The following is a 27,423-nucleotide window of genomic DNA, read 5'->3' as shown; positions in this document are numbered from 1 at the left end:
GATTGAAACATGACAAAATGTGGCAAATTTCAAGAGATATGAATACTTTTTCAAGGCACTATAAGCGTTAAACTTCCATAAGATGTGCAATTTGTATCCAATTACAATAAAGACTTGGGCTCCTTTCACACTTGCGAGACTTAGGATCCGACTTGCGAGACCCCAAGTTGCAGGACAAGTGAAATTATTATTACTATACATGATTTATATAGCGCCAACAGTTTGCGCAGTGCTTTACAGCGTGAGGACAGACAGTACGGTTACAATACAATTCAATACAGGAGGGATCAGAGGGAAATGCCATGTATCACTATGAAAGCCATTCCAATTGACACTACTGAAAATGCTGCAACTTCAGAAAAGGTTCCTGCAGCACTTTGATCCAACTTTGACAAGGCTTCAATGCCAGAGAGTGTGAAAGCCACTTCAAAGTCAGACTCCAAAGTTTCACTGGAATTCACCAACTGGGGTCAGCTAGTGTGAAAGGAGCCTTAAGAAACCAATGAAATAACTGTTATTGAGATAAGAAAAGTGAGATTTAGGCCCAACTCAAAGAAATTTGCCTCCTTGACCCAGCTGCTGAGACATTTCCCATGGCGCTGGTTATATTACTTACTGGTGATCTTCGCTGCTATATTACTGCTCAGTCACTGGCTTATGCAAAATCCACTTCTTGCCGTTGAAGCTCATTATTATCACAGTAGATGGCTGCCACAGGATTATGACTTTCACTTTAAATATATTAAAAGTACATACAGCATCTAGTTTGAGGCGATAAAAAATAAACTTTGGATCAAAGTTTAAAACATAACATCAGTCCATCAGCAAGAGGTAGCATACTTAAAAATACACGAGCGTCCCTTAGGATGGCTTCATTCAGCTGATGCATTCCCTGTACACTCTCAGTCTTCGGGCTCATTCTCAGTACAGCTCCACTGCACAGGACCTGCCAAATAGTACAAAAGACTTTCATTCAAAGGACAACTTCCTTGTAGAAAGAAATCATTCAGTAAACTGTCAATGCTGTTCAAGAAATACTGCTGCTATGCCAAAAAGTGACAATGTTTTCCCATGATCCTTAGCAGCCAAACTGATCATGGCTTTTAATGTGCTTCTGGGAAGGATCACAGGCTCTTGGAAGCCATTCTTTGCAATCTTCCTACCCTAGCATTTGTAGCTGCACATGCATGTATGATTCAATAGGGATGCAGATTAGAATATGTCCCCCCCCACCCCATGGTTTCAGATTGGCAGAGTGGAGAGGTTGGGGCAATTTCACCAGCTCATTTGCAGGCAAAACCTGAAGATCTAAACCACCAGGTTACAAGTGAACACAGGGATTTGCAGGGTGAAGTATGAAGTGCAGTATATGTCAGGAAGAAAATGAGAAACTAGAGAATGTAGGCCATGTTCTTCAGGTCTATATATACATGGTAAATCTCAATTTTGAAACCTGAGAAGTTTTGTCTACATAACAAAAGGTATCGGTGTGATGCTGCAGCTCCCTTTCCAGCTCTAACATTGAGAACTGAACGATCACATGACTGCTGACCACTCAGTTCTCAGTCCACTCTGAGCAGAAACTGGTGACCGTCAGTCAACTTTCTCTGCCCTGCCCCTCCAGCGCTGGACCACCAGGCTGGGGAGAGGGGGCGGTAGCATTTGGCTCAGGCTATCAGCAGTGCGCTGACAGGCTAAGCCAGCTGCCGGGCTGGGGAGGGGGGTGGGCATGGCTGGCCTTGGCTCCAGCAGGTGAAGCCAGCTGTTAGGCAGTCAGGTGGATCCTGGCAATATTGTTGGGAAACTTCCCCAGTCTGGTGCAGCTTTGCCCTGTCAGCTGATAAAAGTCAACAGCCCGCTATCAGCTGACTCTGAGTCACAGAGGACCGAAAGTAAGTCTACTCCTGTGACCCATATGAGAAGTTAAGTATAGCCAAAAAAAACCTTTACCCATACTTCTCTTTAAGTGTCTTTACACACTCAAAACAATAGTCCTTGTACAGTGTAAAGGCAAACAGTTCTCAAGAAGTGGTTGTCTCTATATATTAGAGTTCAACTCTTCTAGTATTCAGTGAACAGCTTAAGGAATCAGGGAAACCTGTTACAACTTGTGTTAATTTCTCTTGTAGTATGAATTTGGCAGCTTTCCAGGTTACCTGTATACTATATACCTAAAAGGGAAGAAAAACACCAGCTCCTTCTAACCTGGCCATAGACCACTCGAATCCTGGCCGAATCACCTTAAATTTGAGCCATGAGTGACCCTGTCAGCACCACCCAGCACAACAAAATTTGATCTAAAGTTTAAGTTCACCTTTGGGAACATGTTACATGTTTCACCCGTTTTTAGGTAGAACATATAACATGTTCCCACTCCTGCAGCAGCTCCTTGTGACAGTGGGTCGGGGATCATCTCCCTGCACCCGCTGTCACTATTTGAAAAGAGCGCAGCTGTGCAGGTCTTCGCCCACATGGCCATGTCATTCATGCACAGAGTTCTATGAATGAATGAACTACAAGTACTGACAGCCTTTGCGGCTGATGGCTTGTCGTTCTCAATGAACTACCAGTGCGCTGTTGGGCGCTCTAGGGAGTCAATTGATTCTTCCTGTCGTGTAATTGCCTGCCTATACAAAAGGTATGGGCAAACAGCTTACACTGACAGTCTGCAGGAACCCTGCGATGCACCCACGATCTGCTGATCGCTGGTGCAATGCTTGGCAGGCTCCTACAAAAACAAATAGTAAATGCACATTTTTATTTTTTTAATAGGCGAACATATCCTTTTAAGCTAAAGTTTAGTTAAAAAAAACAAACAAACAAAAAAAAACCTTTAGTCTTAGTCACATCCCCTACCAATAATGAAGTATGTCCCACCTTGTGCAGGCAGTTCTATCCTGGAGAAATCTTCACTGCAGGGATGTTTGTTCTCTTCTGGTCTCTGAACTTCTGGCACTGCAGTGGGTAACAGTTTCACTCTTCACCTCTTCAAGAACAGCAGTACAGATGGTCCGAATCAGAAACCTGTATCTTTTCAGAATCTTACCCATTCACAGATTGTTGATTATTATTACAGGCAGTGTAATCAGAGAAAGAACCAGATCATCTGTACTGCTGTTCTGCCTAAAGCTTTTAACCATTGCAGCACCAAAAGTTCAGACACAGGAAGAGGACAGCCATGCCTGCAGTGAAGATTTCTTTGGGGTCAAGCTGCCTGAAAGGATGTGGGACATTCTTCATTACAGGCAAGTCATTTGACTAAAGCTGTAGGGAGGTTTTCTTTTTTTTTTTTAGCTAAACTTCAAGCAGTATTAAATTCGGAAAAAATATATATTGTGCAGCTTACTGATGATTAGATGTGGTGGCTGCATTTGTTTTCTTTTCTTTGGCTTTTTCCCCTCTGTCTTTATCTGGTGATCTGGCCAGTAACACACCTCCTGTATTTGAGTGCCCCCACTGTGAATGAAGGAGCACAGGGGGCACTGTTGGACAGCAGCATTGTCAGTCTGGGTGGAGGGGAGTGTTACATGTACTAGCAGACTTAGATACACCAACACAATGATGCCAAACTCAGTTACAAAAAACTGTTTTTTCCTTTTAGGATAAAGGTTTTGCATAATTAAAAAATAGCTGATCCCTGTAAGCACCAATGACAGTGTTAGTTTCTCTCATCCCTGTAACCGATACATCTGCAGGAGAGCTTAATCTTTTGAAAAACAACACACTTACTAGCCTGATCACCAGGTAAAAATAAAGGAAACAAAAGTCTAAAAAAGAAAACGAATGCAGCTTACCAAGGAGTTGGTAAGCTGCAATATAATCAATATTTGCTTTTGGGTTTAATACTGCTTATAGCTTTAAAAATGTACTGAGGCAAGTAGAACAGTGACTGCATCTTAACAGAGGCAACCATTTCTTTAGGTAATAAGGCAGTCAACTATAAATCTACAAATACAAAAAATAAAGAGACAGCGTAAATATGTATAAACCAACCATAACAACCAATGAAAAACATACAAAATATTATTTACAAATTATATAAATGTTTTATTTATTTTTTTGCAACTAACTTCTTTACATAAAGGAACACTGAGGCCGGGTACTCACGACCAAACATGTATGGTGAAAGCGGTCCGTCGGTCCGTTTTCACCATACATGTCTGCCAGAGGGCTTCTGTACGATGGTTGTACACACCATCGTACAGAAGTCCGCGCGTAAACAATACGCGGGGCGTGTCCGCGGTGTCGCCGCGTCGATGACGCGGTGTCGCCGCGACAATGACGCGGCGACGTGGGCGGCCCGCCTTTAAAATGCTTCCACGCATGCGTCGAAGTCATTCGACGCATGCGAGGGACGGCGGGCGCCTGGACATGTACGGTAGGTCTGTACTGACGACCGTACATGTCCGAGCGGGCAGAATTCCAGCGGGCTGTTTTAAAACAAGTCCAGGAATATTTGTCTGCTGGGAAAAGGCCCGGCGGGCAAATGTTTGCTGGAATTCGGCCCGCTCGCGCCCACACACGACCAAACATGTCTGCTGAAACTGGCCTGCGGGCCAGTTTCAGCAGACATGTTTGCTCGTGAGTATGGGGCCTAAGGCTAGGTTCACACCTATGCGAATTGAGTGCGGTTTAAACCGCATCTAATTCGCAGGACATTTCAAAATACATTGTTTTCAATGAGGCTGGTTCACATATGTGCGATGCATCCGCACTGCGTATTGCCTCCAAACCGCATGCGGTTTTTATGTCTTGCGGTGCGGCTCAGGTGCGAATTCAGTCCCATTATCTTCTATGGGTACGCATCTAATTCGCACATGTGTTCAGTTCTCTGCAGGAATTTCTCTCATTCAGCTCAATACAATTCTCCCCCACTCTCCTCTCACCCGGAAGTTCTCCCAGGTCTCCAAATTCGCACCTGATCTGCAGCTAAACCGCAGTTGATCTGCAGAACACCCTCTAGAGAAATCTGCAACGACAACGCAGCTCAAAAAAGCAACGCACTAGTGTGATTCCGGCCTAAAGGTTTGTTTTTTATTAGATCAATTGATTGCTGTAAGCTAGAGCATTTAAATATCACTTACCTCGTTTTTCCTTTTGACCTCCAAATTACAGTAATCCAGGTTTGAAAATGCCATTTCCTGTCTCTCCTCTTCTTGCTTTCCACCAGCCACTGAGCCGTTTTGCATGGTGGAAAGCAGAATGTGCTCACCCCCTCCCTATGACTACAGCCCTGCGTGAAGATGCTCTCTTATCCCTCACAGGCATGGAGGCTAAGCCTAATGGGAACTGTAGTTCCCATTAGGCCGTGATGTAGCAAGAATGAATGCGCACCGCAAACCAGGAAGTTAGTGAGAATACTGATTCAGGAGTGACGGAGGTGAATAAATCAGCTCGATTTCAACAGGTATCAAACTAGTTAAAGTAAAAAGTAATGTTTTGCATTATATCAGCTACTGTCAGACTTTAATTTAAGAGGAAAATATTTTTGTCTTTACAACCCCTTTAAATAGTTGTAAACAGTCCATAGAAATGGAAAGAGAGTGGATACCCTGCGCTGCCAGGTGTGCGTAAATGGTAGCTGCTGACACGGCTTATTCAAAAAAGCAAAACAACCAAAAAAATACGTATGTGTAGCGCTAAAATTAATAAATGAATATCAAAATACCAAAAAAAAATGTGTATAGTAAAAAATAAAACACATATAACATTAATAAATGTTAGACACAAATTGTGAAACATGTGAGATTCCTCTGTAGCGAGGGGTGACAACAGTGCCAACTGGCACGTGAACTGATGCACCTAAGGTGGTATCAAACATAAAAACAAAGTCCAACAAAAACTCCTAAGTGTGATGATCCGAGGTATGTAGCAAAGTTCATCAACATCCACAAGTCATTCAAGTGAAAAGGTGAATAAATAGAAAAAGCGTGACTCCTTTAACGTGACAATCCCATCACCGGAAAAAGTGCAGGCTTACCGGAACTTGTTGACCACTGGTGGCATATGCCAAAAGAGGTCAGTCAAGGCTTTATATGACGGTTGTCAAACAGCAATCCTTGGCAGGAAGCGTAGGTCCAACTGGTGGGTAGGTCCTTATATGGAATAGGTCCCCAGGAGTAAGCCGGAAGCTATACTGATGTTGGTATCCCAAAACCAATTGGCTCAGTGTGTTAGTGGTGCATAGAGAAAAATAAAGAGAAGTGGCCACATAGCGTAACTCCGTATAAAAGAAAAAATACGTGTTTATTCACAGCTAACAAACTTACATTTGGCTGGAAGTAAAAGAGCTCTTGCATGTAAATGGGGCGACAGTGGAGTCCTCCCGACGCGTTTCGTGGTCAAAAGCACATCGTCTGGGGTGTCTCTCCACTGCAGCCCACTCCAATATATGTGTAGTCCATGTAATCACATCCAATCAAATGATGATTACATGGACTACACATATATTGGAGTGGGCTGCAGTGGAGAGACACCCCAGACGATGTGCTTTTGACCACGAAACGCGTCGGGAGGACTCCACTGTCGCCCCATTTACATGCAAGAGCTCTTTTACTTCCAGCCAAATGTAAGTTTGTTAGCTGTGAATAAACACGTATTTTTTCTTTTATACGGAGTTACGCTATGTGGCCACTTCTCTTTATTTTTCTCTATGCACCACTAACACACTGAGCCAATTGGTTTTGGGATACCAACATCAGTATAGCTTCCGGCTTACTCCTGGGGACCTATTCCATATAAGGACCTACCCACCAGTTGGACCTACGCTTCCTGCCAAGGATTGCTGTTTGACAACCGTCATATAAAGCCTTGACTGACCTCTTTTGGCATATGCCACCAGTGGTCAACAAGTTCCGGTAAGCCTGCACTTTTTCCGGTGATGGGATTGTCACGTTAAAGGAGTCACGCTTTTTCTATTTATTCACCTTTTCACTTGAATGACTTGTGGATGTTGATGAACTTTGCTACATACCTCGGATCATCACACTTAGGAGTTTTTGTTGGACTTTGTTTTTATGTTTGATACCACCTTAGGTGCATCAGTTCACGTGCCAGTTGGCACTGTTGTCACCCCTCGCTACAGAGGAATCTCACATGTTTCACAATTTGTGTCTAACATTTATTAATGTTATATGTGTTTTATTTTTTACTATACACATTTTTTTTTGGTATTTTGATATTCATTTATTAATTTTAGCGCTACACATACGTATTTTTTTTAGTCCATAGAAATGGACTATAACAATACAATTTCAAGATGTGGTAACAGTAACTTCATTGCAGTCCATATAAATGGTAAGCAGTCCCATGTAAGGGCAATTCTTTAGTAAAATCCAGCAAAGTGGGAGGAGGGGGCATTGTGGTACTCATGATTATTACATCACATTCTCCTTAGTTTAGATTCCAGGACCACAGGACTCGGCTCCAGGCTAGGGCTCTCCAGGAGAACCCACACAAACTTCTACATCCTGGGGTCTCCCCTCCTGTACTACAGTGCCATACAAAATATTTTTATTACATGTGCAAGGAACCTTTTTTGTTATCATGTAGGATTAACCACCTGAACTCTGGAATGTTTTACCCCCTTCATGACCAGGCCATTTTTTGCTAATCAGCACTGTGTTTGTTTAACTGGAAACTGCGCGGTCATGCAACACATTCGCACAAATAGTGTTTTCTTTTGGTTGTCTTTAATCACCACTAGTTGTTTTGATTTTTTGCTATATAAATGAAAAAAAGACAGACACCCTTAAAAAAATATATATATATATATTTTCCTTACCTCCATGACTAAGCCCCAAGGGTGGGGAGAAACATGTTGGAGGGCTTGGCCTGGGTGGAGTTAGGCTGTCATCACCTATTATATGCTGGGCTTGTATGGTGTGCTGTGGCTGAGAATTTTCTATCCTTGTTCTGCCGATTAAATGGAGTCAGGGTGGACTCCTAGCCTGGCCTGCACCCTCAGTGGAATACACCGTATGGGGGACATAGATGCCAGAGACCCTAAAGTTGGCTAAGACTCTATAGTTTATAACTCACCCGTAGCAAGAGAAAATGGCAAGGCCCTCAACTGCAGCTACCATGACACCAATCCTTGCCACAAACTTACCTCTGGCCCGAAGGCCCTCCTGCCATCAAACTGGCAGATTAAACACCTGGAGCTGTTGCCTCGCCAACACTAGCTTTCACATTACCAATTAGGCTCCAGCTCATCTGTGGGAGTCATAGCCCTCCCTTGTACTCCCATGAACCTTTCCTCCCTGTCAAAGTGGTAGACCACAATCCTTGACCTACAGTTGGTTTTGAACCCAGGGCCAGAACAAGGGGTGGTCAGGAGGGACAGCTGCTCTGGGCCCAACAGAGCATGGGGACAGAGAATGGACACAGGGCAGTAAACCCATTCTAAGGCATTCATTAACAATGGGGAAGGGGGCACAACTCTGCATCCTTGCCCTTGGGCACTAAACAAACCTGTCCCGGGACTGTTTGAACCCACTACGGTAAATTGTCACAACATTCTGTTTACCTTTTGACTGCCTTTGACAACTCTAACTGAGTACTCTGCAAATAGACATCTGAAATGCACTGGAAAGGTGTGGATCCTATTTCACAGTGGCTGAGGCATCTTGGTGACGCTCATACATTTCAGATATATTTCAATACCAAGTCTGGGAAAGTTACATTTGATTTTTCAAAAAACATTCAGAGTGGGAATTTAAATTTAAGTTGTACCTAATTTTTAAGTTTTGGTGAGTGAAGTGAGCCTGAATGTGCTTGTCTGGTGTTTTTCTCACAAAGCTGACTGGTTCAAGACTGGATGAATGATAACCCCAAGAACAGTGATACAGTTTTTGTTGCATTAAAGTTGAACTTCCACCATCTTCTGGGATTAATACTCTTACTAATAAAAAAAATTATAATGTGTACTGTTACAGCGTCAGTATTTTAACATACCCCATCTATGGCTAGTATTCCTCCAATCCTCAAGAGACGCAGACATTTTTCATAGCATTTTCTGCAATTCTGTTGATGAGCCATATTTATGGAAATTAGGTCAAATGTACCAGCTTGTCCAGTAGAGAGTAGGTCATCTATACAAATAAAAATATAACATTTTAACGCACTGAAACCGTTAAACACTGCTTTTACAAAATGATCGGATTCATTTTAACTAGACAAACTAGTTTGACATTATAGGATCTGACATTATAGGATCTTACTCACACCGGCAATTTATGAATAACGAGGTATTCATGAAACGATGCTGAAGAGTCTTATAACTCACAACATTCTCATTAATCATATGTGTGACAATCAGTATACATTCCACATTTTACTACAGCGGTTGTAAAATTTTATATGACTGGATATGCTGGATATGTGATAAAGTGCACCTTGTCAAGCGAGAAATATGGAGGATGACCTTTCCTTCGGAAAATTTTAGTTTCCTGACTTTAATGCTTTCTAGTCATTAACCCAGTATAAGTTCAGAGAATAATAAGAAATAATAATAAGAAATTATAAGGAATTCCTAATTTTCTCAATTTTTCATTTGCTTAGTTTACTACTAGGCAGCTATCATTTTCAGATGAAAGGCAGCAATGGCAACACAGCGATCATTGTCATGATAGATGCACCTTAAAGCGGGGGTTCACCCTATAAACCCAAAAAAAAAAAAATGTTTTCTTCTACCATAAAATCAGGCATTGTAGCGCGAGCTACAGTATGCCTGTCCCGATGTTTTTATCCCCGTACTCACCATGTACTCGTACATCGAAGATACCGACTCCCCTCGGGGAATGGGCGTGCCTATGGAGACGGAGGATGATTGACGGCCGGCTCTGGCGCGTCACACTTCTCCGGAAATAGCCGAAATAGGCTTGGCTCTTCACGGCGCCTGCGCATAGCCTGTGCGCAGGCGCCGTGAAGAGCCGAGACCTACTCTGGCTGTCTTCGGGGAGAGTGTCTCCATAGGCACGCCCATTCCCCGTGGGAGCCAAAATCTATAATGTACGAGTACACAGTGAGTACGGGGGTAAAAAAATCGGGACAGGCATACTGTAGCTCGCGCTACAATGCCTGTCTCGATGGTAAAATCATGTCACTGAGGGTGAACCACCGCTTTAAAGTCGATGTAAACCCTCCATACACCCAGTGAAGTGAACAGCCTCAGATGATACACAGAAATGAACCAAATCTCCCTACATAGGTTTTACATGTATATCAGCTGTCTTCACATTTATATATTGTTTAGAAAGTTCAGATTGTGTTAGGAGATTTTCTCTTCCTGTTTAACACAGATAGCTGGATTCAGAGAGAGCGCAACTTTAAGGCGGCGTAGCGTATCGTATTTACGCTACGCCGCCTTAAGTCAGAGAGGCAAGTACTGTATTCACAAAATACTTGCCTCCTAACTTACGGCGGCGTAGCGTAAATGGAGCCAGCGTAAGCGCGCCTAATTCAAATTAGGATGAGGGGGCGTGTTTTATGCTAATGGTGGGTGACCCGACATGATTGACGTTTTTTACGAACGGCGCATGCATATCCCAGTGTGCATTGCTCCAAAGTACGCCGCAAGGACGTATTGGTTTCGACGTGAACGTAAATTACGTCCAGCCCTATTCACGGACGACTTACGCAAACGACGTAAAATTTTCAAATTTCGACACGGGAACGACGGCTATACTTAACATTGACTAGTCCAGCTATTTGATGGAATAACTTTACGTCTGAAAACGGCTTACGTAAACGGCGTATTTTTACTGCGACGGGCGCACATATGTTCGTGAATAGGCGTATCTAGTCATTTACATATTCTACGCCAAACTCAATGGAAGCGCCACCTAGCGGCCAGCCTAAATATTGCACCCTAAGATACGACGGCGCAGGCTGTCGTATCTTAGCTAGGTTTAAGTGTATCTCAGTTTGAGAATACACTTAAACTTACGACGGCGCAGATTCAGAGTTACGTCGGCGTATCTACTGATACGCCGGCGTAACTCTCTCTGAATCTGACCAAGAGTGTGATGTCTGGGCATACACCCAAGATAGCCAACATTGCTGATTGGAGAAAAGGCACACACCCCCTCTTATCATAGGCAGAGACTCTCAGAGGTGTTTTATAATAGTATGCGATACTTTAGAATTGGATCCTACAAGATCCTTCTCTACATCAATTCCAACAAAAAACATACCTTTTGAATGGAATGTTCTAAATGAATAGACCCTTACAAAATACTTTTAAAACCTACATTTTCAAATACCAGTCTACCTGATATCTGAAAAATGTATGTAAAACATATGTGTCAATACTTCAGGAATAGTCTCACACATATGTCAGAGTTCTTAGAAGGCAAAATAATAGGGCCCTTGTGCCCACAATACCCCAGTGAGTAATTATTAATGTTTAGCTACCTACTTCCTTACTGTTCAGCTATATTCCAAACAGAAACAAGTTTTTAATAATTCTCTGTGCGCTTTTCAGATATAATAACTTTGCTTGTCTTATTGAAGAAATATTCTGCTTGAATTACCAATGTACCACAATAAAAATATTTGGTAGAACATTATTACTATTTAGTTATCGTAGTAAAATAATTACCCAGTGTCTGCTCTTCAGACTGCACTTTAACATCAATTTTACGGTCCACACCGGCCTTTAAGAAAAACAAAAAAAGTAAGCGTGATTTCCAGGTACTTGAAAAGTCGCAGATTAGAAATTTCAAGAGAAAATAAATAAGTCAATTTTATTTTTATTATTTTGAGTTAAACCTGAAGTTCCATTCATTCAAAAGTCAGAAGCTACAAAAAACTGTAGCTGACGACTTTTAATAATCGGACACTCACCTGTCCCACGGTCCAGCAATGTGGGTGCAGGAAACCCCGCTCCTCTCCCCCTCCTCTCTGCGGCGCCGGCATTTTAACTGTGGGCGCCCGGCTGTGGCTTCACAGCCAGGCGCCGCACTGTGCATGCGCGAGCCACGCTGTGAATGGCCCGGGAAATCTTCCGGGACCTGTGATGTGTCCAAGAAGATTTCAGGGAGGGAGGGGGAGAGGTGATCTTCCTTCTGACGCCTGGAAGCTGGGTGCCCGTAAAAACAGGGTACCTGCTCCTCCCCCCAAAAAAATTACAGCATGTCACCTGCACCCAAAGTGGAAGTTCCATTTTTGGGTGGAACTCAGCTTTAAGATATTTTAAACACTTTTTTTTATCTTTAATATTTTTAAATAGTTTTTTTTTTTTTTGACTGATAGAGCTTTCTTTTGGTGGCATTAAGAGCCGGTTCACACTGGGGCGACTCGTCAGGTGACTCAGCCGCCTGACAAGTCGCGTCCCATTCTATTCAATAGAACCGTTCTAATAGGAGCGACGCAAGTCACTCCGACTTAGAAAAAGGTTCTTGTACGACTTTGGGGGCGACTTGCATTGACTTCTATACAGAAGTCATTTTGCAAGTCGCCTCTGAAGTCGTCGCCTTGCCGAGTCGCCCCCAAAGTCGTGCCGCCCCAGTGTGAACCGACTCTTAATCATCACTGTTTAAAAAAAACCCAGAAAATTGTTAAAAAAAAAAAGTTTTTATTAGTCTTTGTTATAAAATGTTGCAAATAAGTAATTTTCTCCTTCACCAATGTGCGCTGATGAGGCTGCACCGATGGAAGTCCGATCGTGTGGCTTTAGGCTTTACAACCACTTAAAACCAGGGTGAATCCATGCAGTAGCTTTTTGATGGATTTTCTCTGATATAATCTCCTTCTAAACAGGACAGGTATAGGAAAGGGGATTTGGGGTGGGGTGGAGGGTTAGAGGAGTTAGTCACTCCAGCTGTTTTTTTTTAGCAAAACAGTGAGAGCTGAACTCCGGATATGTATATATAGTTTAAATACCAGAGTCATGTGTATCCTTGTTTGAATCTTTGTGTGCTTTGTGTTTTCCTTCCAGATCGGTGTAGTAATCCAGTGTGAAACTTTGCCTGTGTGCAGGGATTCCTGTAATAAAGACAGACCTTGTGCAGGGTGACTGGTCTCCGCTGGTCTTGCCAGGATCCTTAGACCCAGCTCTCCCAGCTCTCTGGACTCTCCTGGCCTTTAGTTATAATTAACACACTTATTGGATTTATTATGGTTTTGCCTTAGTTTTCACAAAGTGCCGTTTAGTATTATTTACAGTTTATCACCATTACTTTTATATCATTTAATTATTAAAAGCTTTTTTTTGTGAATTGAATTTAATGAGGGCAGCGTTGCACTACATATTTTGTTATTGGTACACATTGAACACCTGGTATGATTGTGATAATTGCGCAGATTGATATTAGTGATTTCATAATCCAGGGACAGGCAGAGGTCAGGGTTATAGACAAAAAAAGTCAGTGCTGCTACCCATACATCACATAGAAAGCAAGGCTCCCGGGTGCTCGTTGCTGGCTGAGTAGGGCAATGAAGAAAAGATGATCTCACCTCTGGGTGAGTGAGACAATTGTTCTATTCCTCTAAAACGGAAAGAGGAGAGATCGCCCTGATGACATTCCCTAAAGTGACGTGTTGCATTCGAAATATTTCTAGCGTTTGAATTATTTGTGTCACAATAATTTTCCCCTATACAGGCTCTTAAAAGACGTGTGGTACAGCCTACATATCGAAGGCTGCATGAAATACAGGTGATCAGGTAAATTACATAGGTTGTGCCACAGTTGATGTATTGCTGTATAGTGAACTCTTCATCTGTATCTTTAACAGTAATCTGTATCATTACAGGTTCTATATAGAGGTCAGGGTTGGTGGAGGGCAGAAAGTATAATTCACGAACAGGCTGAGGTCAGTGCAGAAAGAAGACCAGGGGCCATTTTCTCCCAAAGAAAAATTCTATTCACAATTCAAATCGAGTTTTTTTTTTGATGGACACCGCGCCGGTCCTGAGTAGCTGCAGGCAGGAGTTTTTAGGTGAGGCCGCGGCTTCGGCCTAGTCCGCGGCGTCCGGCCTCGGGGACTAGGCCAAAGCCACGGCCTCGCCTAAAAACTTCTACCCACAGCTCCTCAGGACCAGCGCGGTGTCAGCACCCGTACTGGTGAAGAAAAAAAAATCGATTTGCTGAAAATCTGAATCGATTTGACCTTGCAACTCGATTCAAGATTCAAATCGATTTTTCCCCAGCCCTACCAGGGAGTATTCCAAAGACAGACAGAAGAAAGGGCATATAACAAATAAGGTATTCCAGGGACAGACTAGCTAGGCTCAGAATCACAGAGCAGTGAAAGAGTATTTAGAACCAGTGTAGACAGAACTAGCACAAGTCCAAATCCCTACAGCCAGGAGCCCGGGGCGAGGGACCCGAGAAGAGGAGGATCGGGCTGCTCTGTGCAATACCATAACACAGAGCAGGTAAGTATAACATGTTTGTTATAAAAATAAATAAAAATGGAGCCTTTAGTACCACTTTAATATTTTAAATCAACCTGAACACTTCACAGTCACAAACAAGTACAGTTATGTACCTCACTCCAGTATTCCTTCGCACTGCTGACATCCTCTGTGTCTCGCACATTTGCCACAACCTTTCCATCAGATGGAAGTACCAATGCCAAGATCAAAGGATTGTAACCATAGCTCCACCCTTAGCAAAACAAAAGACAGAGTGGTTAGCAAAAGAAATATAGAAATATTACATTCGCTTTTATAGAAAAAAAAATATAGCTAAATGAAAATGTCTGCAGTGGACAGTGTAAATACGTCATATATACACCCCCAACCTAAATACGTTATATACCAGTGTTTCTTCACTCCGGTTCTCAAGTACTTCCAACAGGTCACGTTTTAAAAGTTTCCTTCACCTTGCATCAGTAATCTAATCAATATTGCTGGTTTGGTAGTTATAACAACCATTTCATAGAAGAAAAAGCCTCACATTACTTGCTGGGACTATTTGAACATTGGAGTTGGGAAACTCTGGTATAGGGTGTGCAAAAGCGAAGCGGCTATGGAAGAAGGAATTGTAGTAATAAAATCCAAGAAAGTCAATACTATAATCTAGGGCAAATGATAATGTGTGTTTGTTCTACATATCATGTGACAGAGCCGATCAATAATACAACACAGGAAATTTGAATGGAATTTGTACTCTCACAGATGGTTTGTAGCAGGAGGAGAAATAAATTAGTTATGAGAGAAGATCTATAGCCAGGGCCAGGTATTAACAGGGAAGATCTGCACTAGAAGAGAGCTTATCTGACATATGGGATCAACTCTGGGATCAAGGTACACAATAGGAAGGAAATGAGCACAAGACAACACATAAAAGCAGGCCATGCAATATATCTAAGGAAACTAGCACAAAAGAAATTAAAAGATGTGGCTGATTTACTAAAGGAGTTGAGAATCTTCACACAATATTTACTAAAACTGGTGCACACAAAATCTGGAGCAGCTGTACATAGTAACCAATCAGCTTCTAACTTGTTCTGTTAGGCTATGTTCACACTGATCCAACCCGGAAGTCGCACGACTTCCGATACGACTTTGCCCTGCAACTTCAGGTCCAACTTTCATGTGACTTCAATGAATGGGATCCGACTGAGATGATTGCGACTTGTCCTTTGACCAATCAAAACAATTCCTTTGCTTCTGGTATGAATGAAACCTCGCACCAAATGTATATAAATCCCAAATCCATTCCAGGCCCTCAGAGTCTGGTATGGATCTTGGGGGGGGGACACCAAAATTAAAAACAAAAACTGTGGAGTCCCCCCCCCCCCCCCCCAAAGACCATACCAAAGGGTCTGGTATTGATACTAAGAAACCCCACACCAAAAAAAAAAAAAAAAGACGTGGGGTCCCCCCAAGATCCATACCAGACTCTTATCCAAGCATGCACGGACACGTTTTTGTTTCACCTGTGGTGTTTATATTGGTCCAGCAGTACATCAGCGCCTATGCAGCCATTGTGCTATATGCTGGGTGTTTGGTGTGCTCCTGTACCTTTAAGGAGGGGTGGCTCCCCTTCAGTCCACCTGCCCTCATCTATCCATTAGAATGCATGTGCCTCCACTGTGGGGACGCTCATTGTTTAGTGTTAGGACCACAGATTACAGGGTGCCTTGGCGCGGCTCTGTGGCTCACGCATTCGTTTGCAAATGCGTGCGGACAAAACCCCTGTTTTTAACGCATACTGTTAAAAAGGTTAATTTGGTTGTTCTGCAGGCTGGTCGGTAAGGAGGCCTGTTTTTTTCCTGGGCATTCCCCAGGTTGTGTTGTTATCTTATCCAAGCATGCAGCCCAGCAGGTCAGGAAAGGGGGAGGGGAAGGAGCGAGCCATACCATCCCAATATGTTGATGGTACAAGGGCCTCTTCCTGACAACCCTGGGCGATGGTTGTGGGGGTCTGCAGGCAGGGGGATTAACAGAATCTGGAAGCCACTTTAAGAAGGGGGCCCCCAGATCCTGACCCCTCCTCCTATGTGAATGAGTTTGGGGTACATTCAACCCCCAAAAAAGCAGTGTAGTGTTACAAAAAACAAGAGACGGTTTTTGACAAGAACTCTATTAAAGATGAACATCAATTACAATGTCTTCTTTCTCCCCTTCCTCCACCGATGCCTTCTTTCTCCGGTTATGCCACCGATGCCTTCTTTCTCCGGTTACGCCACCGATGCCTTCTTTCTCCGGTTACGCCACCGATGCCTTCTTTCTCCGGTTACGCCACCGATGCCTTCTTTCTCCGGTTACGTCCCCGATGCCTTCTTTCTCCGGTTACGCCACCGATGCCTTCTTCCTCAGCCAGCAACCCGCTGAAAATTAAAAAAAGCTCCTGTTCTGATGCCTGTTCCCACCATTGTGTCAGCTTCAGTGTCTGTCAGTTCTTATCTAGCTATGGGGCGTGGCCATCAGGTGATGTCACCATGAGACCCCACCCCTTGTGATGTCATGGGCATAAGGGGGTGGGATCTCAAGGTGAAGTCACCTTGTGGCCACGCCCCAAAGCTATATAAGAACTGACAGACCCTGAAGCTCACAGAATGGCAGGAGCCAGTATTGGAGGAGGACAATTTTTTATTTTAAGTGGGTCGGCAGCAGAAAAAGAAGACATCAGCAGAGGAAGCAGTGAAAGAAGACATCAGCGGAGAAAGAGGAGAAAGAAGACATCCGCGGAGGAAGCGGAGAAAGAAGACGGGGGGACAGTCTTCGATTTCTATAAAGGCTTTGTCAAAAACCATCTCTTGTTTTTTGTAACACTACACTGCTTTTTTCTTGGGTGAATAGGTAGGGGTACAATGTACCCCATACTCATTCACATGGTGGGGGCTACCAGATTCCGATAAGCCCCCTGCCCGCAGACCCTCACAACCACCGGTCAGGGTCGTGGGGGAAGAGGCCCTTGGCCCCATCAACATGGGGACAAGGTGCTTTAGGGCCTTTCCTGACCTGCCGGGCTGCATGCTCGGATAAGGGTCTGGTATGGATTTTTTTGGGGGGAGGGGGGGAACGCTGTTTGTTTTTTTGCTGTGGGGTTTGCCCTTAAAATCTATACCAGACTAAAGGGTCTGGAATGGTCTTGGGGAGTACCCAATGCCATTTAAAAAAAAAAAATTGGCATTGGGTTCCTCCTCAATATTATCAGAGCAGTTAAGGTGATGATCCAGTGGAGGGATTTGGCATGTCATGCGACTTGTGCTCTTGAAGTTGGAGTGCATGTTGGACCAATGTGAACTGGCCCTTAAGCTTTGACAATAACACCTAGAAGCTGAATGGTTACTATGACCAGCTGCACCAGATTCTGTGTGTACCAGTTTTAGTAAATCTCCCCCATTGTGTGTATTTTCATTTCAATTATATATGTGAAAAACAAATTCCAGTTTACAGATTTCACCTGCACATCAGTGGATAGTTAAAGTGAACATTCACACAATAATGTTTTGCGTGAAGATTCTCAATCTAGTAAATCTGCCTCATTGTGCCATAAATAAAATATATGCGTTTAATTTATATAATCTGGCAATGTTCTATGCGTCCTTACCCATATCTAAAATCTTCTTAGATTTAATAATTTTAGCCAGGTTTGCCAATAGTTGGATGGCATCGCTGCTTATATCCTGTGGAGTGATCCTTGAAAGATGCTGAAAACACAAGTCATCATTACTTTACAAGGTATTTTTTATAGGAGAAAACTGTCATGCATTTTTCCAAGGGAACTCATTAAAAATTAAGCATGCCAGTTAAACGCCTACCTGTGATGTGTCAAATACCTTAGGTGGATGTCAGACAAGGGAGCTGACATTCATCTCTTAATAGAGAAACACGGTGTTCTAACTCCCACTGAGCAACATGACCTTCCCACTGAAATAAATGGAAATTGCTCTCCCTTCAAGTAAATGTAAACTGAAACAAAAACTGAATTTCTAAAGCACTGTGTACGGCATCTAAAACAACTGCCAATTTATTAAAAATTGGATACTTGTTTTCCCCTTTTTTATCCTTTGTTTCATCTCAGTGCTGCTGATGATCTGCAGCCTCTCCCTGTCTACATGCAAACATACCAGTAATGGCTACATGGCATTTGTCATGGCGTGTTTCTTGATGGTAAAGGACTGGAGAAGGTCAGTAGCACTGAGATCCAAAAAAGTTGAAAACAAAAAATACATAGCAATTGTTCAATATATACAGTGCCTTAGCAAGCTAAATGTCTTCCAGTTGGGGTTCAGGTTTACTTTAGTTCAATCTTATTGGACGCCTGGGAGTAAGGAGGGAGATGCAACACGGAAGGAGCCTTGATCCACACCACAGGAGGAGGAAGAAAGCCGCTGGACACGCTTCCTAGATGGGGTAAGTGCAGGGCTTTGATGTCCACCCCTCCCCCTCAAAAGAAAAAACCCCAGCCGCCACTAGAGATGAGTTGACATGGATGACATTTACAGATCAGTAGATTTGCTTTACATGGATGGACCAATTAGGCTCATAGGAAAGAGACATATACTCTATGCACATTAGGTAACTCTTGCACTATTTGACAGGTTACATCAAAATAATTTACAATATGTCACTGTATAAGGATTAGGTCTACTTTAACCACTTCACTTCTGGAAAGTTTTACCACATTCATGACCAGGCCATTTTTTGCACTTCAGCATCGTGCTACTTTAACTGGCAATTGCTCGTGCAACACTAGCCAAATTAAATGAAATGTATATAATAATTTTTTTTTTTCACACATTTTTTTTGCCCCTGGGTTTCGATTTATTTTTTTCTATTTAACCACTTTACCCCTGGACCATATTGCTGGTCAAAGACCAGGCCACTTTTTGCGATTCGGTACTGCATCGCTTTAACTAACAATTGCGTGGTCGTGCGACGTGGCTCCCAAACAAAATTGGCGTCCTTTTTTCCCCACAAATAGAGCTTTCTTTTGGTGGTATTTGATCACCTCTGCGGTTTTTAGTTTTTGCGCTATAAACAAAAATAAAGCGACAATTTTGAAAAAAATAAATATTTTTTACTTTTAGCTATAATAAACATCCCCCAAAAATATATAAAAAAAATGTTTTTCCTCAGTTTAGGCCGATACGTATTCGTCTACATATTTTTCGTAAAAAAAAAAAAATATATATCGCAATAAGCGTTTATTGATTGGTTTGCACAAAAGTTATAGCGTTTACAAAATAGGAGATAGTTTTATGCCATTTTTCTTAATATTTTTTTTTTTTACTAGTAATGCAGCGATCAGCAATTTTTATCGGTACTGCGACATTATGGCGGACACTTCGGACACTTTTGACACATTTTTGGGACCATTGGCATTTTTATAGCGATCAGTGTAATAAAAATGCATTGATTACTATAAAAATGCCACTGCCAGTGAAGGGGTTAACACTAGGGGGCGAGGAAGGGGTTAATCAATCATGTTCCCTGGGGTGTGTTCTAACTGAAGGGGGGGTTGACTGACATAGGGAAATGAGAAATCGCTGTTCATACATTGTATGAACAGACGATAGGTCATTTCCCCCTCTGACAGGCCCGGGAGCTGTGTGTGAGTCGGTGTCAGGGGCGCGTCGGCGTCAGGGGCTACGTGATCTCGCCCAGCAGAGCCGACCTGCTGCCGTATAACTGCGGCGGCTGGTTGGCAAGCAGATAAACAAAGAAATACTGAAAATTGTGAAAAACACCAAAAACAATATTTTCGACTTTCTGTTACAAAACATATCCAATAAAATACAATTTCTTCATAAATTTAGGTAAAAAAATTTTCCGCTTCATGTCTTTAAAAAAAAAAAAAATCACAGTAAGTGTATGTTAATTGTTTTTTGGGAAAGTTATAACGTCTACAAACTTAACTAATAAACAGTTTGAAGTATTTAGTAAGAGGCATGGTCAGTTTTTTTGAAGTTGTAATTTTTTTGTCACAGTTTTGGGGAAAATTAAGAACATAAATAAAATTAGTTCCCCCCCCCCCCACAATTTTTTTTTTTTACATACCATCACCGGTGCAGTACAGCATCATCATATGACTGGTGTGGCGATAATCAGGAATACTGACTAGTTACAGTATGTTAAAAAAGAAAAAAATAATATTTTTTTTATTTAATATTGTATTATTTTTTACATATCTTCTAACCTGGAAGAGGCATTTTAACGTACATGTACGTGATCCTGCCTGCCAGTGCTGCCCTGCCGCAGTAAATGTACTGTGGCCATGCAGCAAGCGGTTACAATAGAACTAAAGGCAATTTTTTATTCTGGAAAGAGTAAAGGAGGGTTATGATCCGTCCGATTTCCATCTGTGTCCCTATTTTTTCCATTGGTAAGCATGACTGGAAAAAGAGAGGAAATCCCTCCAATTTGAGGGAAATTTCTGGTGGTTACCTCAACTAATGGCCTCCTTCTTTGGAAAATGTCCCTATTTTCTCTATTCCTGTTCTCATGACCCCCCAAAGTTTGACATTTTTACTTTAGGTGACAATGGTCACTAGAACAAATAGCAAAGGTGACTCAATAGCAGGGGCACAGACAGCAATACAAACTTGCCAGGTCTTCTAATCCCTCTCCACTCTAATATTAAAAAAGGTTGGTCTTCAGTTATACTTTAAAGCATCTCTCCAACCTCATGGTCACCTGCAACTCTGCCTCCCCCACAAATGAAAATGATACAGGCAAGGGAACCTTTGCTTTAAAAAAGGTATTCTGCCTGGAGATGGGCTTAAATGTTTTTATGTGGTGACATTTCTGCTCTTGTTCTAATGATAGGAAAAGGGGGGAAGGCGGTTTCTAGCCCCCCCTTTTCCTCATGGTAGAGCGGCAGGAATGGCAGTTTCAAGTCCCCCCTGGGGAGCCTGAGGCTCTCTAGGGGAAACATATTAGTGCTCACGCGGCTTAGAAGAAGGGTACAGGTGACCTCTCCTGGGTCTCATGTAAAAGCCCAGGAAAATCCAGATGAATCTGAACAGAACCAGCAAGGTTAGGGCTATGAGGCTGCATTCACACCTGAGCGTTTTGTCGCCTGAAGCATAGTTACATTGTTACATAGTTAGTCAGGTTGAAAAAAGACACAAGTCCATCCAGTTCAACCACAAAAAATAAACAAAAAAAATAAAAAAACACAGTACAATCCCATACACTCAACTCCATACCCACAGTTGATCCAGAGGAAGGCAAAAAACCCCAGCGGAGCATGATCCAATTTGCTAGAGCAGGGGAAAAAATTCCTTCCTGATCCCCCGAGAGGCAATCGGATTTACCCTGGATCAACTTTACCTACAAATCTTAGTACTCAGTTATTTTATGTACATTTAGGAAAGTATCCAGGCCTTTCTTAAAGCGGTTCTCCACCCTAAAGTGGAGTCCCGCTGATCGGAACCCTCCCCCCTCCGGTGTCACATTTGACACCTTTCAGGGGGGAGGGGGGTGCAGATACCTGTCTAAAGACAGGTATTTGCACCCACTTCCGGCCACACGCTACGGGCAAAAGACGGGCATTCCGTCACATCCCGTCTGTCGCCCGCTGTGTGCTGGGAACACTCGGCTCCCAGCACACAGCGGGAGCCAATCGGCAGAGAGACGAGCGATCGCTCGTGCTCTGCTGCGATCGGCGCTGGACTCCAGGACAGGTAAGTGTCCTAATATTAAAAGTCAGCAGCTGCAGTAGTTGTAGCTGCTGGCTTTTAATATTATGTTCCCGTGGCACATCCGCTTTAAAGCAATCTACTGATCTGGCCAGAACCACGTCTGGAGCGCGACGCCCCAAAACGCTAGAGGGGGAAAAAAACATTATTCTCTATGGAGATGGTTCACATCTCCACTACAAAACGCCTGACGCCGAACGCCTGAAGCCTAAACAAGTTCTGGACCCTTTTTTGTCGCTCGAATTGAGCGTATTTTGGCATTTTACATTGGTGACCCTAGACCTGTACAAAATCGCGGTAAAAAACGTCACGTTTTGTTGCGGCAAATCGCGGTAAAAAACACTGCGCTTTGTCGCCGCAAATCGTGGTAAAATACGCCGCAAAACGCTACGCTCAGGTGTGAATGCAGGCTAAAAAAAGGGGTTCCGTCACCATAAGGCACATTCGCTTCAGAATGACAGGAGCCGTGGTGTCCCCCCCCCCCCCCCCCGTAAATTTTTGTCATGGCTGTTGTTATGTGGTAGTGTCACCTTTGTTTTTAATAAAAAAAAATTATATATATATATATATATATATATATATATATATATATATATATATACACACACAAAGGGGGACTAGTTGGTTTGACATGTACAGTATTTAAAAAAAAATAAAAAATATTGTGTTATGTTGATTAAAGTTTATTACAGTTGGAAATCTGTATTTGCAGCCTGAGCCGCAGTGGCTAGGTTAGCTTAAAGCTTATATATTTGAATTTGAGTGGATGAATTATAAATATTTGAAACCAATAATAAACAAACAACCGCAGCCTTTATATCCAACACTTGTCTGTTGTTATTTATTTAAGTTAAAGGGTTTGTAAAGGTATTTTTTCCCCCTAAATAGCTTCCTTTACCTTAGTGCAGTCCTCCTTCACTTACCTCATCCTTCCATTTTGCTTTTAAATGTCCTTATTTCTTCTGAGAAATCCTCACTTCCTGTTCTTCTGTCTGTAACTCCACACAGTAATGTGAGGCTTTCTCCCTGGTGTGGAGTGTTGTGCTCGCCCCCTCCCTTGAGGGGGGGGGGGACAGGAGAGTCAGGATGCCCACTAAATAACACAGCTCCTTTCTCTATCTGCCAAGTAGAGAGTGTCCTGACTCTCCTGCTTGCCCCCTCCCCCCTCAAGGGAGGGGGCGAGCACGACACTCCACACCAGGGAGAAAGCCTTGCATTACTGTGTGGAGTTACAGAAGAAAAGGAAGTGAGGATTTCTCAGAAGAAATAAGGACATTTAAAAGCAAAATCGAAAGAATGAGGTAGGTGAAGGAAGACTGCACTAAGGTAAAAGAAGCTATTTAGGGAATATTTTTTTTCACCTTTTCAACCCCTTTAAGGTCTGTCCGTTATTTCCCACCTGCTGTCCCATGTGGTCTTCCACTAAGTTTTAAGCTTCTTCTGGTTTAGCATGCTGAATATCTCTCCTAGACATCTCAGAATTCAATCAAGTGCAAGCAGGCAGATCGGAAAGGCAACTGGAGCGCAAGTGCCCACTAACCTTACATCCTATCATCAAATGTTATTTTGCTTTGAATAAAGTATCCTCATTACAACCCGATTTGCCATTCCATACCTGTTTTAGCTTCTTCGCAGATGGGTGCTCTCTAAGGGAAAGACGAAGCAGGTATGTTCTACGTGGGTCATCCTGTCCATCAAACATTTTCTGTGACTTTTTCCTTCTATACATAAAATATTTTTTACCTAGGAAAAAAACAAAAACACTTTACTTTATACACTTTTACAGCTCTAAATCATTCTTGATTGGCGACCATGACATTCATCAGAAGAGCCTGTAGTGGCTGTGGCGGGGATCAGATCAAGTCTGATGATTAAAGGATTAATGGTCAATTTTTCTAGCTAAAAAAAGCAAAATCCCGCTGCATTTCGGGATGAGGTGGGTGGGTGGCTGATGTTCCTTTCCTCAGTACTATGGTAGAATAAGGAGAATCAGAAAAGTGGCTAGATATTTCACGAAAAACTGTCTGGTAGGTGGACAATCTTGCAATTTAGGCCTCATTCACACGAGGCGGACTCCGTTGCTCAGCTCAGCGGGAGATCAGTCCGCAGATCTCCGCTGAGCCGACGATGACAAGCTCCTCTCTGCTCACTGAGCGGGGAGGGGCTTGTCGGGCACCGCTGTGTCCTATGGAGCGAACTGATGAAAACGGACAGCATGTCTGTTTTCATCAGATCTTACCCGATCCGATCCGCCATGGACGGATGGGGACGTGCCCCCATACGTCTGTTTTTAGCGGATCAGATCGGGTCGGATGTCAGCGGACATGTCTCCGCTGACATCCGACGCTCCATAGGGATGCATGGAGCGGCCGTTCAGGTCCGCCGTCCAAACCGACAGGCGGACCTGAACGGTCCGTCCGTGTGAATGAGACCTTAAAATCTAGACAATTCTGAGAAAACTTTAGCGGTTACATTTTTTTAATCACTTAAAGGGGTTGTAAAGGTTAGATTTTTTATTTTCTAAATAGGTTCCTTTAAGCTAGTGCGTTGTTGGTTCACTTACCTTTTCATTCGATTTCCTTTGAAAATTGTTTATTTTTTTGTCTGAATCTCTCACTTCCTGTTTCTCCTCAGTAAGCTTTCCACCATCATCCGAGCCGTGGAAAGTCAGTCAGAACAGCTCACTGAACAGCTTACTGAGGAGGAACAGGAAGGAGAAATTCAGACAAAGAAAACAAAGAAAAAAAACATTTAGAAGGGAAATCGAAGGAAAAGGTAAGTGAACCAACAATGCACTAGCTTAAAGGAACCTATTTAGAAAATAAAAAACAAACCTTTACAACCCCTTTAAGGACCGAGCCTCTTTCTGAGATTTGTTGGTTACAAGTTAAAAACTGTTTTTTGCTAGAAAATTACTTAGAACCCCAAACATGATAAAAAAATCATTTTCTAAAACCCTAGAGAATAAAATGGCGGTCGTTGCAATACTTTCTGTCACACCGTATTTGCACAGCGGTCTTACAAGCGCACTTTTTTTGGAAAAAATACACTTTCGCATAAAAAAAATAAGACAACAATAAAGTTAGCTCAATTTTTTTTTAATTGTGAAAGATATTGTTCCGAGTGAACCGATACCCAACATGTCACGCTTCAAAAATCTCCATAGGCGACGCTTAAAAAAAATTCTACAGGTTGCATGTTTTGAGTTACAGAGGAGGCTAGAATTATTGCTCTCCCTCTACCGATCGCGGCGATACCTCACATGTGTGGTTTGAACCCCTGTTATATGCGGGCGCTGCTCACGTATGCGTTTGCTTCTGCACGCGAGATCGGCGGGCCGGGGTGCGTTTAAAATTTGTTTTTTGTTTTCTTATTTATTTTACCTTTTATTTTTACACTGTTCTTTTAAACAATAATGTAAACATCCCTTGTAATAGAATAAAAGTATGACAAGAACTCTTAAATATGACATCTGGGTTCAAAAAGACCACAGGTCTCATATTTACACACAAGAGAAAAAAAAATGTGTAATTTTAATAAAAAATAAACAAAAAATGGCCCTTTAAGAGCTATGGGCAGAAGTGACGTTTGACCCACAGGATGCCGGCGCCTCAAACTCGAATTTACTTCCCCAGCAATAACTTGGGGAGAATCAGAAAGTAAGTACCAGGAAGAAAAGCAGTAGAATTCAATAAAGTAGGGTAAAGAGGAAAAAGAGGAGGGGAGGGGCCAAGGGGTCACCCGAGTAGCAGCACCAATCGGAATGAAAATAACACACTGGGCCAGATTCATGTAGATCAGCGGATCTTTAGATCCGCTAGATCTACGTGTTTTACGATCCGCCGGTGCAATTTAGCGAGGCTAGTGCATGATTCATAAAGCACTTACCTCGCAAATTGCACCGTCGGATCTTAACTCCCCCCGGCGGAATGCAAATTCCGCGGCTAGGGGGAGTGTACAATTTAAATGAGGCATGTTCCCGCGCCGATTTAACTGCTTTAAAAGCCCAGTGCGCATGCTCCAAATGACGTCGCTAGGACGTCATTGTTTTCGGCGGCTAGGTTACTTACGGCCATCTGTATTCCCGACGGACTTACACAAACGACGTAACAAATTTAAAACTCGGCGCGGGAATGTCTACCATACTTAACATTAGCTACCCCTCATATTAGCAGGGGTAGCTATCCGCCGGAAAAAGCCGAACGCAAACGACGTTGAAAAAGAGCGACGGGCAGGCGTACGGACGTGAATCGGCGGTTCTCCTCATTTGCATATGCGACGTGTAAAAAAAAATCGACGACACCTAGCGGCCGGCGGGAGATTACAGCCTAAGATTCGACTGGTGTAAGTCGAACCCGGACCCGGACCCATTCAACCCGGACCCGGACCGCCCACGCTCGAGTAAGCGAGGGGAAAATTTGAGGGCTGCCTTTACTACTACCAATTGAACATCATTTTAACGCCACAACCTACCCGAGTATTGTTGGTGACCATATCCATCCCTTTATGACTACAGTGTACATCTTCTGATGGCTCCTTCCAGCAGGATAATGCACCAGGTCACAAAGCTCATCTCACCGCTGGTATCTTGGACATGACAACGAGGTCACTGTATTCCAATGGCCACCGCAGTCACTAGACCTCAATCCAATAGAGCACCTTTGGGATGTGAGGGAACGGGAGATTCGCATCATGGATATGCTGCCAACAAATCTGCAGCAACTGTGTGATGCCATCATGTCAATATGGACCAAAATCTCTGAGGAATGTTTCCAGCACCTTGTTGAATCTATGCCAGGAAGAATTAAGGGCAAAGGGGGTCCAAACCCGGTACTAGCAAGGTGTACCTAATAAAGTGGCCGGTGAGTGTAGATCAAGCTGGAAGGAAAATGACCAGAAAGATATTGGCTCCAATGTATTTTGTTCTTTTCTTTTTTTAATAATAAAAATAAATATAAAAAAACTATAAACAATATATGTATCCAAATGTGATAGGAAAACAAACTGCCACCCACAAAACATCTCTATCATCCATTAGGAGAAACAGAAACATGCTTATCACATCTCCAAAACTTAAAGCACTCTGGCACACTAGGAGTTAAAGGTACTGGGACGGAAGTGGTTAATAAAGCTGTGCCCGTGTACTCACCAATGTAGACCCCAGCCACAAAGGTGGCCCCCAACACAGCTATGCCAGCCACAGCATCTCGGGTGCCTGCAGAGAGGGGCATGACTGCAGAGCCAGGAACAGGTACAAAGGACAGCAACAGTCACATTGCACATCCTCTCACTGCTCTGCATTGGCTTCACCTGTCACGT

At 43.0% G+C, this 27,423-nt stretch overlaps 1 protein-coding gene across 1 annotated transcript; it reads right to left on the bottom strand.

Moving 5' to 3' along the window:
• Nucleotides 1–27,423, bottom strand: COMTD1 (catechol-O-methyltransferase domain containing 1). The gene is made up of 7 exons (XM_040320649.1): nt 27,254–27,423; nt 23,720–23,847; nt 18,009–18,108; nt 14,494–14,612; nt 11,603–11,657; nt 8,956–9,092; nt 1–946 (listed from the first exon to the last, which is right to left on the bottom strand). The coding sequence occupies exons 1-7, from the start codon at nt 27,333–27,335 to the stop codon at nt 794–796; spliced, it is 774 nt and encodes a 257-aa protein (XP_040176583.1). The 5' UTR covers nt 27,336–27,423; the 3' UTR covers nt 1–793.

The sequence above is a fragment of the Rana temporaria genome, chromosome 8 (assembly GCF_905171775.1).
Source record: "Rana temporaria chromosome 8, aRanTem1.1, whole genome shotgun sequence".
NCBI classification, from domain to species: Eukaryota; Metazoa; Chordata; class Amphibia; order Anura; family Ranidae; genus Rana; species Rana temporaria.
The sequence above is the reverse complement of the archived record's forward strand: the minus strand, read 5'-3'. Positions and strand labels throughout refer to the sequence as shown.

What these genes read in the sequence shown, in the direction of transcription:
- COMTD1 (XM_040320649.1), bottom strand. Translation starts at nt 27,335, where the DNA reads ATGCCCCTCTCTGCAGGCACCCGAGATGCTGTGGCTGGCATAGCTGTG. An exon ending in TAAGAAGATTTTAGATATGG is followed by an intron (nt 14,613 to 18,008) that starts GTAAGGACGCAT and finishes TGTTTTGCTAAG; the next exon opens with GGTGGAGCTATGGTTACAAT. An exon ending in GTCTGAAGAGCAGACACTGG is followed by an intron (nt 9,093 to 11,602) that starts GTAATTATTTTA and finishes TTATTTGTATAG; the next exon opens with ATGACCTACTCTCTACTGGA.